The 17,082-nt window shown below is 37.3% G+C and overlaps 1 protein-coding gene and 1 non-coding gene across 2 annotated transcripts; both read right to left on the bottom strand.

The window, feature by feature from the left end:
- Nucleotides 1-1,783: 1,783 nt before the first annotated feature.
- Nucleotides 1,784-1,890, bottom strand: LOC148566670 (small nucleolar RNA R71). Its single transcript, XR_015882936.1, has one exon. It is a non-coding gene; the product is annotated as a small nucleolar RNA R71 (small nucleolar RNA).
- A 12,659-nt stretch (nt 1,891-14,549) lies between these two features.
- On the bottom strand, nt 14,550-15,626 carry LOC148566669 (protein FAR-RED ELONGATED HYPOCOTYL 3-like). Its single transcript, XM_088483145.1, has 2 exons — nt 14,754-15,626; nt 14,550-14,666 (listed from the first exon to the last, which is right to left on the bottom strand). The coding sequence occupies exons 1-2, from the start codon at nt 15,624-15,626 to the stop codon at nt 14,550-14,552; spliced, it is 990 nt and encodes a 329-aa protein (XP_088339271.1).
- Nucleotides 15,627-17,082: the final 1,456 nt, after the last annotated feature.

The raw sequence follows: 17,082 nt of genomic DNA, 5'->3' as shown, positions 1-17,082 counted from the left end.
CTGCACTTTTCTTTTAATTTCTTTTGTACTTTCTTTATTTCTTTCTGCACTTTTCTTTTTCTGTAAATTGAATTGAGCTATGAACAACTAAACCCCTTTCATTGGGTTAGGGAGCTCTATGTAATTCAATGGATCAATATTAGTTTTTGTTCTTCTTCTTCTTTCTTTTCTCTTGATTTTGCTAGAAAACTTTCGTTCTTCATCCAATTGGATAGTTATCTTGGGAAAGAAGCTATTCATAATTGGATCTCCTCTGAACCTTGGAAGAGGAATGAGGAGATCATGCTAAAATTGCTTTCTCACATTGGATTAGATTGGGTTTGGATGGATATAGTGACATGTAATCCTACCAATACTTTGATCTATGAATTTGTGTGGTAGAATCAATGACCAATCTTCATCTCTTCCCATGAGCACTTAAATCAAGGAATTGGGCAATTGTTCATGCTTAGAGAGATTAGATTGCCAAGGAATTGGGATATAATCACCTAAGATTGCCAAGGAGATCAATGAATGCATTTATTGAGGAAGAGATAAAAATGAACTTGATCCGGAGAATTATCACATCTCCTAACCACAATGAATCTTCTACTTTGATCTTATCCATTCTCATTACATTCTGCTCTTTAATTTCATGCTTAATCCCCATTCCCATTTAATTTCATGCAATTTAAGCTTCTGTCATTTAATTTCTTGCAATTTAATTTTTGTCATTTAATCTCTTGCACTTTAAGTTTCCCGCCAATTTACATTCTACAATCTCAACTCAATTTCGATTTAGCTCAACTAGAACAATTCTCCAATTAACGTTGATCAACCAACCAATCCATGTGGGATTCGATCTCACTCTACAGTGAGTTTTTACTTGATGACAATCTGGTGCACTTGCCGGTAGGAAATTGTTGAGAGACAGTTTTCGGGTGAATCAAGTTTATGGCGCCGTTGCCAAGGATTGGTTTTGTATTGACAATTACTAAATTGGAAGATAACTAGATTGAGCAATTTTCTTTTGAATTTTAATTTCAGTTGTTTATCTTCGCTTTCTGCAATTTTAGTTGTTTCCCTTTATTTTTCTTTACTTCTTTACTTTCCAGCAAGCTAACCCACTAACCATTTGATAAATTGCTCTGACCAAGCTAACTATACTCTGTTTTAGTAGAATCTGCACTTGTTGTTTCTTGTACTTGTTCATTGTATGACAGGTAGAAGAAGAGAAACTTCAACCTCTTTTGATAGTGAACCGAAAAGAACCTTCCTAAGATTAAGGAGGGAAGCAAGAGGAAAAATAGCTGTTGGTGCAGAGGAAGAGAAGGAAGACTTTGATACAAACATGGAGGATAATATGGAAAACCATCATGAAGGAGAGGTGAACAATCATGCCAGAGGAGGTGCAGCCAATCCTGCCGGACAAGAAAGGAGAGTTCTAGGGTCCTACATCAATTCAAACCCAGGAAACTATGGTAGCAGCATTCAAAGGCCCATCATCTATGCTAATAATTTCGAGTTGAAGCCACAGCTCATCACATTGGTTGAAAACAGTTGTTCTTTTGGAGGAAGTGCCCAAGAAGACCCTAATCATCATCTCACTAAATTCCTAAGGATATGTGATACAGTAAAGTCAAATGGAGTTCATCCTGATGCCTATAGGTTGCTTCTATTCCCCTTTTCTCTAAGGGATAAAGCATCCAAGTGGCTAGAATCATTTTCAAAGGAGAGCCTCACAACTTGGGAGGATGTAGTCAACAAATTCTTGTTAAGGTTCTATCCTCCACAAAGAGTCAGCAGGATGAGGGCGGAGGTTCAAACATTCAGACAGCAGGATGGTGAAATACTTTATGAGGCATGGGAGAGATTCAAAGATTTGACAAGGAAGTGCCCTCATGATATGTTCAATGAATGGGTGCAGTTGCATATCTTTTATGAAGGACTTTCCTATGAATCAAAGAAGGCTGTAGACCACTCATCTGGAGGCTCACTCAACAAGAAGAAGACGATTGAGGAAGCCATTGATGTCATTGAAACAGTGGCCGAGAATGAGTACTTTTATGCCTCTGAGAGAAGCAATAATAGAGGAGTCATGGAGATGAACAACATGGATGCAATTTTGGCTCAGAACAAGATGATTGCCAAGCAATTGGCAGATCTCACAAAGAAAATAGAAGCAAGCCAGGTAGCAGCAATCCACACCCAACCATCAACATCAGAGGAGTCAAACATAGAGGAAGAAGAAGTTAACTACGTTGGAAATTCTGCAAGACAAGAGCATATAGGAGCCAGAAACCAGCATGAACATGAACCTAAGTTGCCATGCATGAAACTCCATGAACCAAGGATTTGAATTCTCTGAATAAGGACTTGTATCTCTTGTATTTTCATGTTCTATCACTTGCTTGAGGACAAGCAAGATTTAAGTTTGGTGTTGTGATGCCAGGGTATCTTGACTAGTTTCACAAGTCATTTTTAGTTTGTTTTAGAGTAGTTTCATGCATTTCTTAAGCAATAAGTAAGTATTTAGATGAGAAATTCATGCTTGTCTTGATTCAATCAAATAATGTTAATTTTGTGCATTTTCATGAGATTTATGCAAAGAATTATTTGATGCTATGAATGATGCATTTTGTTTGGTGGATGATAGGTAAGAAGAAGCAAAGGAAGGGCAGAGAAGAAGAAGAGCAAGCAACGTTGGTGGCCAAAGTTGGCTCATCAACGTTGCCACAAACTTTGCTCCTAACAGCCTGAAGGGATATACTTCAAACAAGAATAACTTGAGCTACAGAGCCTCAAATGAGGTGATTCCAAAAATATTAGAAAGTAAGAATCCAGAGCTTTCCAAGAATATATGGAACTACATGGTGGACAATAAAATTGAGGGAGAAAACTGCCCCGAAATGTGCATAGACGACATAGTACCAACCTGTAGTAAGGCCAGCTGACCTCTGCACCTTCGATGGAGTATAACTCGAGTTGTAGAGCTCCAAATGATGTGCTTCCAATGGCATTTGAAAGTAGACATTCAGAGCTTTCCAAAAATATATAATAGTATGGAGTGGACAATACGTTTGAGCTTCAAAATCTGGCATTGTTACCAACGTTGGTGTAAACGTTGGTGCGCCAACGTTGCACACCGACACCAGCGACCCTGTCTCCTTCAAAGGAGCATAACTTGAGTTGTAAATGTCCAATTGAGGTGATTTCAGTTGGGTTAGAAAGCTGATATTCAAAGCTTTCCAACCATATATAATAGCCTATAGTGAGAATGAAATTGGCAACGTTGACAAGAGGACAAAGTAACGTCCCAAGGCTTGATGTGCAACATTATGCAAAAAAGGGTGTCAACGTTGGAGGTAATGTTGCCAAACCAACGTTACCCCTAACGCTCGCGATACAAAGTTCAGTTTTGGAATTTGAGAATTTAGCATCCACACGCATGCGTAGGTGACGCGCACGCGTGGATAAGCCAACGTTGGAGGGAACGTTGCTAGTCCAACGCTGGGTCCAACGTTCGCGATAAGTGTTCGAAAACTGGAGTTGGAGATTTTGCATCGACGCGTACGCGTCTATGATGCGTACGCGTGGGAAGGCATTTCTCTCCAACTTCGCGCGCGCATTGGTTACGCTTACGCGTGAAATGGCCAAAATTGACCATCCACGTGTACTTATAGGCACTCCAACGTTGAGTCAAACATCGATGACAGTAACCAGAAACCATTTTTTCAAAGGGGACATTTGGCCCAACATTTTTGTACAAACGTGATCACCAACGTTAACTCATTCCAAAATGCACAAATACAGAATATGAATGTTAGTTGCCAACGTCCATCATCAAGGAATCAATCCTAATTGCTTCAATCAAGGCCAAGACCCACATCCCAGTATTTGACGATCCAATTGAAGATGGAAAGAGGGATATAAATAGAAGAATTGTTGAAGATTTAGGGAGCACTTGGGAGCCCCTGAGGGGGACTCTGGGAGTTCAATTCCCTGATTTTCATTTCCTGCACCTTTCTTTTAATTTCTTTTGTACTTTCTTTATTTCTTTCTGCACTTTTCTTTTTCTGTAAATTGATTTGAACTATGAATGACTAAACCCCTTTCATTGGTTTAGGGAGCTCTGTGTAATTCAATGGATCAATATTAGTTTTCATTCTTCTTCTTCTTTCTTTTCTCTTGATTTTGCTAGAAAGCTTTCGTTCTTCATCTAACTTGAGAAAGAAGCTATTCATAATTGGATATCCTCTGAACCTTGGAAGAGGAATGAGGAGATCATGCTAGAATTGCTTTGTCACATTGGATTAGATTGAGGTTTGGATGGATATAGTGACATGTAATCCTACTAATACTTTGATCTATGAATTTGTGTGGTAGAATCAGTGACCGATCTTCATCTCTTTCCATGAGCACTTAAATCAAGGAATTGGGCAATTGTTCATGCTTAGAGAGATTAGATTGCCAAGGAATTGGGATCTAATCACCTAAGATTGCCAAGGAGATCAATGAATGCATTGATTGAGGAAGAGCTGAAAATAAACTTGATCTGGAGAATTATCACATCTCCAGACCCCAATGATTCCCCTACTATTATCTTACCCATTCTCATTAGATTATGCTCTTTAATTTCATGCTTAATCCCCATTCCCATTTAATTTCATGCAATTTAAGCTTCTGTCATTTAATTTCTCGCAATTTAATTTTTATCATTTAATTTCTTGTACTTTAAGTTTCTCGCCAATTTACATTCTGCAATCTCAACTAAATTTTGATTTAGCTCAACTAGAACAATTCTCCAATTAATGTTGATCAACCAACCAATCCCTGTGGGATTCGACCTCACTCTACAGTGAGTTTTTACTTGACGACAATCCGGTGCACTTGCCGGTAGAAAATTGTTGAGAGACAGTTTTTGGGTGAATCACAGTGGCTTAATTAGGGAAACAAGAACACTAAATTTTTTCATTCCAAATTCTAAGTCAGGAATAGGAAAAATAAGTTAGTGGAGTTGGAGGATGAAGAGGGTGGAGTTGCTAATGATCTGGAGGATATGGCAGCAATAGCGCAAAAATACTTGGAAGATCTCTTTGCTACTAGCCAACCTAGAAACCTAGAAGTGGAGTTTCAAGGTATACCGAACAAGATAAATGTAGCCTCAAACAGGTTCCTGATTTGGCCAGTTACTGAAGCAGAAATAAAAACAACAGTTTATTTCATCAACCCCTTCTCCTCTCCGGGGGAGGATGGTTTTACAGCCAATTTTTTTCAATTTTTTCAGGAGAATATCAAAGCTGACGTGGTTCAGGCAGTAAAGAGTTTTTTCTCTAGCGGTAAAATTCTTAAAGCCTTCAATCACACACATATCTGTCTTATTCCAAAAGTACTGAATACTAAATCTATGAAGCACGTCCGCCCTATAAGCTTAAGCACTATTTTTTACAAAATAATTTCTAAAATTCTGGTTCATAGACTACAAAATGTGATGAACAGAATTATAAGTGATCCCCCAAAGTACTTTTATCAAAGGCAGGTTTAATAACATATTGATTGCTCATGAATATATGCATTTTCTGAAAAATAAGAATTATGGAGATTATGATATGGCATTGAAATAAGATATGAGTAAGGCTTATGATTGGGTTGAATGGAGTTTTGTGTGGAATATAATGCAGAAATTGAAATTTTGTGAAAAATGGATGGTTTGGATAAAGGAACTTATGACAACAGTTTCCTATTTTGTTACTGTGGAAGGTCAACTTCATGGTTTTTTCAAGCCACATAGAGAGTTACGACAATGTGACCTTATATCCCCCTATCTATTCCTATTTTGTGCAGAGAGACTCTCCCATCTACTCCACAAAGGAGAACAGAGACTGGAAATATCCGATTTGAGACTCAATAAGAGGTGTCTTAAAATCAACCATTTATTTTTCGCAGATAATTCAATACTTTTTAGCAAAGCAAGTGAGGAAAAATGACAAAACTTGCTTTGGATTTTACAGGTTTATGAGGAAATAAGTGGGCAAAAGGTTAATCTTGATAAGCCATCTGCTTTTTTTAGCAAAAATATCCCAATTCACATTCGTGACCAACTAGCTCAAATTCTTTTGATACCACACATTGGAAATCAGAACAAATATCTGGGCCTCCCAGCAGTGATTCAGAGATCCAAAAAGGCTACTTTCAACTACATTAAGGATAGGGTGACTCAGAAATTGAGTCATTAGAAATGAGCTCTTTTATCTACTAGTGGCAGAGAAGTAGGGGTGTTCATGGGTCGGGTGAAACTGGATTTGTCCTGACCCAGATCCGACCTTAAATATACACCGGGTCTATTTTTTAGATTCTAACCTGATTCTAAACCCGATAAAACCTAAATATTTCTGGGCCACAACTATACCGGGTCCAAACCGGATAAAAATCGGGTCTTTTAAGCTTTAACAATAATTTATAAAGAAATTTATTTATAAAAAAACTTATTTATGATGCACTTATTTATAAGGAAGAAACTTGTTACCGAAAAGTTGATATCCATATTTGAACTTGAATTTGACCATAAATTCTAATTTGATGCGTCTTTGATCTATTTGGTAATTCAACAAGTGTTATTAAAAATAAAACAATAAGCTTATAATTAATATAAGGGATAAGTATTATTTTGGTCCCAAACATTAAAGATCAGAATTGAAACCATCCTTGATGTAATTTTTTATTTAGAATCGTCCTTAACATTTTATTTCGTATTAAAATCGTTCTTTTTAATAAAATTTTTTATTTTATTACTAAATTACGCCTATTAATAAAAAACTTATAAAATTAAAAAAAAAAAAAGAAAACGACGCGAGGGGGCAGGGGAGAAGGAAAAAAGGGATAGGACGTGAGGGAGGGGGGAAGGAAAAGGGGAAGGGAGAGGGGGAAGGGGAAGGGGGGACGGCGCCAGCGAAGCTTGGAGCCGCCATCGCGAGCTAGGGAGAGAGCTTCTGCTTCTGCACCGTCGCTCCTCCCCACCGCGTTTTTGCCGCTCCTCCCCGTCGCGTTCTCGCCGCTGTTACTCCCTATTTCTGCTTCGGCCTCTGTTTTTGCTTCTGCTTCTGCTGTTTGCTTCGGCTTTTGCTTCTTGCTTCGGCTTCTGCTCCTTGCTTTGGTCTCTACTTTCTGCTTCTACTTGAGCTTCTGCTTGAGTTTCTACTTTTTCTTCTTGTGCTTTTGTGACTGCTTCTGCTTCTACTTTTAATTCTGATTTTGATTTGTTGTTTTCTTATTTTATTGTTGTTGTGTGTTGATTTGGTTGTTGAATTTGTTGAATTTGTGTTGATTTGTTGATTTATTGAATTTCTGATTCTTTGATTTATTGAATTTGTGTTGATTTCATTGATGTTGTTATTCTTGGTGGTGGAGGTAAAGGTGCTGGTGGTGATGGAGGTAAAGGTACTGGCGGTGGTGGAGGGTATTTTTGTCCGGAAAAAAGTTAAAAGGACGATTTTAATACGAAATAAAACGTTAAGGACGATTCTAAATCAAAAATTACATTGGGGACAATTTCGCTTCTGACCCTCAACGTTAGGGATCAAAACAATACTTAATATAACATAATATTGAAATAAATTTAAAACATATATATATCTTTTTTAGTTCCCTTAGGGTGCACACGGCACGGGTGAAGCCGAATTCAGGCCGGACCAGACCATACACACTCCTATAGAGAAGTTTTAATTAAGGTTGTGGCCACGATGATTTCTTTTTACACTCTAAGCTGTTTCAAACTACCAGAAACTCTCCTTGAAAAAATTCAAAGAGCCATCCTATAATTTTTTGTGGGGACAAAAGGAGTTTGAACGGAGAATGCACTAGATTGATTGGAGAATTACTTGCAAACTAAAAAATCAAGGAGGACTAAACTTCAAATACCTTAAAGCCTTTAATCTGGTGATGTTAGCAAAGCAAGGATGGCGTCTACTCTCCAGGCCAAACTCTCTTATCAGTAAAGTTTACCAAAGTAAGTATTATTATCGGAATTCTGGTTTCCTAAGAGCAGAAACAGGTACAAATCCTTCCTGGAGTTGGCATAATATAATGGAAGGAAAGAAAGTCTTAAAGAAAAATTCTCTGAAAAGTAGGCAGAGGTCTATCTATTCAAATTAGGGAGGATTCATAGGTCAGAGACTATGTAGCTATCACTCCTAATCTCTCACAACATACAGAAGAAAGACCAGGAAATTGCTACAGTGATCCTCAACACACATATACATGAAATCGAAGATAGAGTTACCTAGATGAAAGAAAAAGGTAGTAGTTTCACTATGAACTCAACATACAGAATAAGCTTCCAATTTTTTCACCCACCTTTAGAATACTTGTCAGAGCAGTACCAACACAAAGCATTATGCTCTAATTTGTGAAAAATAAACTGTCATTCAAAAATTAAGAATTGTCTTTGGAAGATTATGCATGAGGGACTACCTGTTCTTCAGAAGATCCAATCCTGAATTTAATCAGTAAATCCAATCTACCGGCGGTGCAACCAAGTTGAGGAATCAACCTTTCATTGTTTCTAAAAGTGCACAGAATCGAAGGATGTTTAGCAAACAACAAATCTGTCAACACCAAACTAGCAAGAAGAAACCTGAAAATGGTGGATGAGACTGGAAAATGAATTGAGAAGAAATAAAGTAACTAAAAAAAAAAAAAACTTGCAACAAATATTACCTGGCAAATTTGAAAAGCCCGAAACATTCTCATCTTTAAAAGTCATCAAATTCCTCCATCTGAAGTCTTGGTAGCAGTTCAAAAAGTTATGGAATAACGTCGAAAAATTTGAAAGCCTCACTTTTTTTTTTTTTTTTTACAATAAGATATGTATTAAATGTTTTATGGATCTATCTATTTTTTATCCTTACCTGTAGTCCATTTTAAACCATTTATTTTCATTAATGAAAATCATATCCTATCGTTAAAACAAAAAAACTGTAATCTCTATATGTCTTTTTTTTAATTTATTTTTATAAAATATTCACTATCATTATATATATATATATATATATATATATATATATATATATGTTATTTCCAATTTCTTAAAAGAAAAAATCTTTCAACTTGATTATCAATATATATATGTTATTTCCAATTTCTTAAAAGAAAAAATCTTTCAACTTGATTATCTATTATTGGACCATTTCTTTTGAGAGAACGGATACTCTGAATGCAAATCAAAGGTGCTGTAGTGTATGCGTAATCAAACATTATATGATATCTATTATGAAGTAACACGTCAGTGGATAAAAATAATGACCAAATAGAAGCTAAAATAATAAGGTTAATTAAATTGATAAAATTACCTTTAAAAATATTAAAATGATAAAAATATTTTCAAAAAAATAAAAAAATATAATAGAAATAATTAAAAATATCATCTTGTCATTTTGTATAAGTAGTAAATTATTTTATGGGGTAAGTACGATTTTGGTCCCTTAAGTTTAGTGACAGAATCGAATTCGTCCCTCTTGTTATTTTGCAATTAAAATCGTCCTTAATGTTGCATTTGTATTTAACTTCGTCCTTTGTAATTAAATTTTTTTTAATGACAATTCTACCCTTCCCCCTTCTCCCCACCCCCACTGTCCCCTCCCCTTCCCCCTTCCCCCCACCCCCACTGTCCCCTCCCCCTCCCCTTCCCCGTCTCCCCTTTCCCCTTCCCCTTCCCCCTCCCCCTCCCATTCCCCCTTCCCCCCACCCCCACTGTCCCCTCCCCGCCTCCCATTCCCCTTCCCCCCACCCCCATTGTCCCTTCCCCCTCCCCGTCTCCACTGTCCCCTTCCCCCTTCCCCCCACCCCCACTGTCCCTTCCCCCTCCCTGCCTCCCATTCCCCCTTCCCCCCACCCCCACGTGTCCCCTCCCCCTCCCCGTCTCCACTGTCCCCTTCCCCCCACCCCCACTCCCACGCGTCCCCTCCCCCTTCCCGTCTCCACTGTCCCCTTCCCCCTCCCCCCCACCCCCACCCCTACGCGTACCCTCCCCCTCCCCGTCTCCACTGTCCCCTTCCCCCCACCCCCACTGTCCCCTCCCCCCCACCCCCACCCCCACGCGTCCCCTCCCCCTCCCCGTCTCCCCTTTCCCCTTTCCGCCTCCCTTCTCTCCCACCCCCAAACAGAAACAGAAATAGAGAAACAGAAATTCAAGAGAAACAGAAACAGAAACAGAGGTCACGGCGACGACGAGGTCATGGCGGCGACGACGGAGGCTTCCCGGCGCCGTCCCCTTCCCCCTCCCCCCTCTTCCTTTCCCCTCCCCTTCCCTCCCCTCCCCCAACGCGTTTTCTTCCCCTCCCCCAACACTGTGTTTTCGTTTTTTTTTTAATTTTATAATTATTATTATTAAAATAGGAATAAGGGTAGTTTAGGAATAAAATAAAAAAATTTATTAAAAAGGACGATTTTAATACGAAAAAAAACATTAAGGACGATTTTAATGGCAAAATAACAAGAGGGACGAATTCGATTCTGGCACTAAACTTAAGGGACCAAAATCGTACTTACCCCTTATTTTATCCTAATTATTCTAAAAACATTTAGACAATTATTTACAAGGTGCGTAAAGCACAATTCAATAACATTAGACCTTTTTTATTTAAAAAAATTCAAATATTTAAAAAATTTCAAAAAATATTATTTAATATAAAAATTATCAAATTTTAAAGATAAAAATATTTATTATTTAATTATATTTATAAAAAATTATATCCGAATCTAAATTTTTAAAACCTTTTAAGAATATATAAAATATTTAATTGTTTTGATTACGTTTCAAATTTTTTAGAACATCTTTTGTGGTTAAATAAATATATTTATAATATTTTATAACAAAAAAATTAACTAACAAAAAAGTTAAAACTTATTTTATTTAATATTTATTAATTATTAAGATTAAAAAAAGACTTTATAACCAATGAGTAATAACTCAAATGGCATAATCTCCTCATACTCAATTAAGAGGTTGTGGGTTCGAGTCTCCTATCTTTGATAAAAAAAAAAGATAAATTTAAATTATTTTTTATTTTTTTAACATTACCGTTTATAATTTTATCAGGCCTGCTACACATACAAGCAATAAGGCCTTACAAGTGATACAAGCCCCTAGCCCACAAACATTCCACACGCGCACTGAATTATATTGAATGGAGCGTAACATTCACGCGCTCCACTCAAACGGTTACGCTTCGCGTAAACCGCCCCTTAATGGCAGACTCTTCCATTTCTTCCACTTCTCAAAGCCATTCAGAGAAAAAGCAAACGTTCCATTTTCGAGCATCATTCGATACTGAAGATATACAACTCGTCGCTAAGATTCGAAAATTCCATCAACACAACATAGAACTCTCGATCAAGAATCTCCAGAGAAAACAAAGGTATAATACTCAAGGTACGTTAAATTACCATTCCTGTATATTTTTCACATTTCGAAATTGAAGAACTAGGTTTTACTGTTCTTCTACGTTGTTGTACGTTTTACTATTCTTCTTGCTCTACGTCTCATTTTACAGTTTATCATGTTCTACTTGTTCTAGGTTTTAATGTTATTCTTGGTTCTATGTTACACTGTTCTTCTTAGTTCTTCTAGGTGTTACTGTTCTTGTTGTTCTAGTTCTTCTGGTAACTGATTTTTGGGGGGTATATTCCGTAGTTTGGTGGGTGTATATGAGGTAATTTGTTGGGTGTATATGGCACAAATTGTTGGGTGTATATTTCTGAACTGATATACTGTAATAGTCAGCAGTTGCAACTGTTCTTATATTTGCTTGTCCATGGGTGTATATTGCTTGACCTTGTATATTGATGCATGTTTGAGTGATATCTGACTGATATATATGGGTGTATCTGAATCATATCTATGGGTGTATCTTACTGATATCTATGGGTGTATCTGACTCATATATATGGGTGTATCTTACTGATATCTATGTGTGTATTTTTCATTTCAGAAAAAATGGCAGCGAGAAATCAAGCTGAAAAAAATGTAAGAACAAATATATGTCTTAGATGAAATCAGTTTTATATAATAGAAACATATCTGACTATAATTTTATTTTAGTTTACAGCAAACCAAAGACCTTAAGTGTGCAACACATTTGTTAAGTGATAAATTCAGAAACATGAGTGAGGAGAAGAAAACGATTGTGAGGGATTTGGGATTCGGTGGTTTGATGCACATCCCACCACTAAGGGTGCATCATCAAGTGTTAAGGGAGCTGGCTAACAACTTCAAATTAGGGGAGAACATACTGAAAACCAGATACGGTTCTTTTAAAATAACACAAAAAAAAAAGGTGATGCGCTTGGCATCAACGCAACAGGTAACTCGCTAAAAATTATAACTGTATATTAACTGATGCTTGGGTGTATTTTAGTTGATGCTTGGGTGTATTTGAACTGGTTTTCATACTATGTTGTTTTCCTTTTTGTAGGAGATCTATTTCCTCAGAAAGTCGATTATAAGAAACGTTTTGAGGATGACAAAGAAATTTTTAGAAGATTCCAGGGTAAGACCCTCAAAAGTCTTATAGATGAGATGATGGATATTGGCGTTGGTAACGAAGAGGATCGCCTAATGTTCAAGAGGATTTTCATTCTCTATATACAGATGGCGTTCCTTTTACCAACGACAATAAACAAAATCTCGCATGTGCACCTGGCCCCAATTTTTGAGATGGACACCATAACAGAGCGAAACTGGGGAGGGCATGTTTTGAGTTTTATCGTCAAGGACATAACCGACTACAAGGAGAAAAAGAAAAAGGCAATTGATGGCTGCCTCTTTGCCCTGATGATAATTTACTTTCATCTTTCTAAAAATAAAGGCAAGAAGAGGGCTGAAAGACCGCCAAAACCCTGGATTGCCAACTGGAGTAAGGAGCAGTTGGATGAAAGAATGACGGCGGAAAGAGAGGAAAATATGGTAAGTGAACATAATATGTTGGGTGTATTTTATTTACCTGAATGCTGCTAACTAAAATATCTAATGTTTCAGGGGATTGTAAAGATGGTGCAAACAAGAGAGAAAATGAAAAAAATAGAGAAAAAAGAAAAAAAATAAGAAATAAAAAAAACAAAAAAAAAGGAAGGCAAGTTCAACATCGTCTTCGGAGAAAGAAACAACTGATAGTGACAGTTCTACCTCTGAGTCTGAGACTCAAGAAGACTCAGAGGATTCACCAAGAAAATAACCTAGTAAAAAGGAGAAAAAGTAAGTACCATACTTGGGTGTATTTTCTTTATCGAGTTGGGTGTATTTTGTGAAACCATTTGGGTGTATTTTGTTTATGAAGTTGGGTGTATGTTGTTTATTATGTTGGGTGTATTTCGTTTGTTGTGTTGGGTGTATATTGTCCATTCAGTTGGTTATATCTTGTGCATTCATTTGGGTGTATTTTATATCTTTAGTATGTTTTTAAGGGATATGTAATTTCAAGAATTAGAGCATATGCCGGCGGGGCACCTCTAAAGAAAAAGGAGAATGAGTTGAAAATTAAAGTAACATACGTTAATATCTCAGGCCAAAAATCAAGGTATAAATTTATGACTCTGAACATTAAACTTTCCTAAATGAGATTTGTAATTTATTTTCTTCATTTTCAGCTATGACTGTGCTATTTACGTTATGAAGTGGCTTGAGTTAATTGCGCCCGAAAACATTAAAAGGGCGAAGTATGAATGGGATAATTGGCCACAGGTAACTGTCTTTAAAACTATATAACTCTGTATTACTTTACTGAATTAATATTGTTGCTTAAACAGAATATACTTTTTAATTGTAGGACGAGGTGGACCACTATAGAGTAGAATATGCTTCGCGGATACTATTCAGTGAAATGAATAAAGAGAGAGATCAAGCAATTAGAGCGAGTAATGCAATAAGACTGTCCAAGCCATCCTCAGTATTATTGAGTCCATTTTGTCAGATAAATTCTACTGATATAGAAACTGAGTAATCTAACTGCTAGCTAGTTTGTAAATTGAACAAATGCTGTAAAAATTTGCCATTTATAAACAACTTCTATTCAATAAAATTTTTTTCCATAGTTAAACTGTCTGTGCTGTATTCAAAAGCTCTGTATTACAGGTGGTAAAATATGAAGGAAAATATCAAGGCAGATCTAAACACAAATTATAAACTTTTACACCGAACGGAAGTTTAATATACACCCAAGATTGCTTAAATATACACCCAAACTGTCTGTGTTGTTAAACTGTCTGTGCTGTATTCAAAATGTATGAATTACAGGTACTATAATATGAAGAAAAACATCAAATCAAATATACACCCATAACCTGCAATTTTTTACACCCGAAGAAAGTTGAATATACACCCTGAGATCTACCCCCCCTGATGCTTTGAGCCTAAAACCCTGAACCCTAAACACTTAAAACCTAAACCCTTACTCCTAACCTGTAAACCCTAAAAACCTAAACCCTAAATATATGTATCTATATGTAAAATGTGAATCACAAGAAAATTTACAAAAATACACCCAAAAGAACAGTGCTTTTACACCCATATTCTGTAACTATACACCCAAAGAGTTATCCCCTGCTGCTGGTACCCTGAACTGATAATTCATAGCATGTCCTTGATATTGGCTGAAATTTGAATGCACCACTGATGCAGCATCAAACAAGTTTATCTGAATATAACAAACTCACATATTAGCTAAACTATTAACGAGAAAAATAAACCTAATCACCACAAATTTAAAGAACATTACTTTTACCTCGCTTAAAACTTTCGTTTTCTTCTTCTTTGTGGCATTTGCAATCTGTTTGTCCAACTTTGAACCTAGCCTATTTTTTGGACGTCCTCTTGTTCGAATCCTTGGCGGGCTTTGAAGCTCGTTAACGGATTCCAAGTTGGCATCTTCGTGGGATAAAGAACATGTCCCCTTCCTTTTGGCTTTTAATGATTCCATCTCAGCCATGACGTTATCGTACGCACGGTGCAGAATTGCAGTCAGCTCCTCCGATTCGGATGCAAATTCGCAAATATTTTGCGAACGAAAAACCAATTGGTCAAACCTCTTGCTTCTTGGCTCCAACAGTGGCTTGTCGTGGCTGCTCTTGATGTGTGTGTGTCGCCTCTTTACCTTCTTGCTCCATAGTTCCAGTATATATCTAGGTGACACTTGGCTTACTCGTTCAAAACTTAACACGCTTAGTACGTGACGGCATAGTATCCCTCTTGACTCGAATAATAAGCATTGGCATTTTACCTCGGTTGCTACTGAGTCATAAGTAACCACAAACTTGTTGAATATTGAGTTGGAAACTTGTTCTCCGACTTCGTATACTGAATAGCCTAGAGCGGAATTCGTTAATCTGGTGATGCAATTCGCCTTTCCTCTAAATTGCGCTTGGACTTCCTTAAACTTTTGATGAGTATACACATCTTGAAACTGAGCTTCAATGGAGGATTTGGTTGCACACGGTATGACCGTATGAAAATCTGCAGCATCTGATTCTCTCTCTGCTTGCTCCCTGCTTCCGAGGCAATTATCGTATTGTTTGATGAACTGAATAAGCGAGCTGTTCCGGGTGATAAACTTGTTAAAAAATGAATGCATGCTCTCGCTCCTTTGTGTGCTTCTCATCCCTGCCCAGAAGTGGTGATCCAGATAGATAGGAACCCATATATGACAGTCTTCATACAGATCTGCAGAATAAACACAGACTATAAATACACTCGAAAAAACATGCAATTTACACCTCTGCTGCAGATTTTTAACAAACATTACCTGAAAGCCACTTGTTGTCCATAAGACCAAAATTCAGCAGAAAATCATTCTAATTCCTATCGAATGAGTCTTTGCTATGAGAGTTCCAAACAACTTGGCTCATTTCTTGTTCAATATCTGCATGTCCCTTGTACCCGTTTAATTTGCTTGGTATCTTCTTCATGATGTGCCAAATACACCAACGGTGAATTGTTGTTGGCATACAGGCCTTTAAAGCCCTTTTCATTGATGCGCATTGATCGGTGAGAAACCCTTTCAGAGCGTTTCCTCCCATGCAACGAAGCCAACATTGAAATAACCATTTGAATGATTCAATTTCTTTGTTTTTCATCAAAGAGCATCCGAGAAGTGTTGACTGACCGTGGTGATTCACCCCGACAAAAGAACCACAAACCAAATTATACCTGAAACAAATTACCATAGTGCAGAATGCAAAATCATTAGGTACACCCAACAAATGCTTCGTATACACCCAAAAAAACAGCCAATATACACCTCTGCTGCGGATTCATAAAAATACATTAATTTAGCATCATAAACAGGGGCAGTTTGTTACCTGTTTGTATTGTAGGTGGTGTCAAATGAAATAACATCTCTGAAATACTCAAAGGCAGCTCTACTTCTTGCATCGGCCCAAAAAGCCAGCTTAATCGATTGATCCTCCTCGATTTCAAGCTCAAAAAAGAAATTCTGATTCTTCTTTTTCATTCTTAACAAATATTTCCCGAATTCCTTTGCATCTTCTTGTTCGGAAACATTCCGCACTTCCCTGGTAATGTAATTCCTCACATCCTTTTCGATAAAATTTAACTTGCGGTGACCCCCGGCAGCCGCAACAAATGATTGATAGGTTTTGCTTGGTCTGATACCGGCCTCCTCGTTATTCTCTATTGTACGACGAATGGACATGCTTAGTTCCCTGTGCTGTTTGAGCATCTCTGCTTTACTTGGACAGCAGAGGTGTGAATGATCTAGCACAACCTTTGAAATGATCCAAGCACCGACATCTTTCAATGTGTGTATATAAATTCTTGCAGGACAGTTTAAACCGGCTGTCGGATTGGTCTTCTTGGTTGGAGATATTTTAGATTTCTATTTTTCCTCTCTGCTACATGTAATCAATTGATTCTTAATCTCGTTTTCCTTCCTATTTGTGCTCTGAACTCTTGTAGAAAAACCTGCAGCCTTGGCGTAATTCCTGTAAAATTTTCCAGCATCTTCAAGGGTGGTAAAGGTCATTCCAACCTTCGGAACAAACTGGTCATCAACAACAGAGAGAGGCTGCAGAATACACTATGTCAAAAACTAAAAA

This window comes from Arachis ipaensis, chromosome B4 (assembly GCF_059453495.1).
Source record: "Arachis ipaensis isolate K30076 ecotype BB chromosome B4, ASM5945349v1, whole genome shotgun sequence".
Taxonomy (NCBI): domain Eukaryota; kingdom Viridiplantae; phylum Streptophyta; class Magnoliopsida; order Fabales; family Fabaceae; genus Arachis; species Arachis ipaensis.
This window is presented reverse-complemented; position numbering and strand designations above follow the sequence as displayed.

Excerpts from the sequence above, each read along its gene's own strand:
- LOC148566669 (XM_088483145.1), bottom strand. The coding sequence starts at position 15,626 with ATGAGAAGCACACAAAGGAGCGAGAGCATGCATTCATTTTTTAACAAG. Across the intron at positions 14,667-14,753 it reads AAACGAAAGTTTTAAGCGAG|ATAAACTTGTTTGATGCTGC; the intron begins GTAAAAGTAATG and ends TGTTATATTCAG.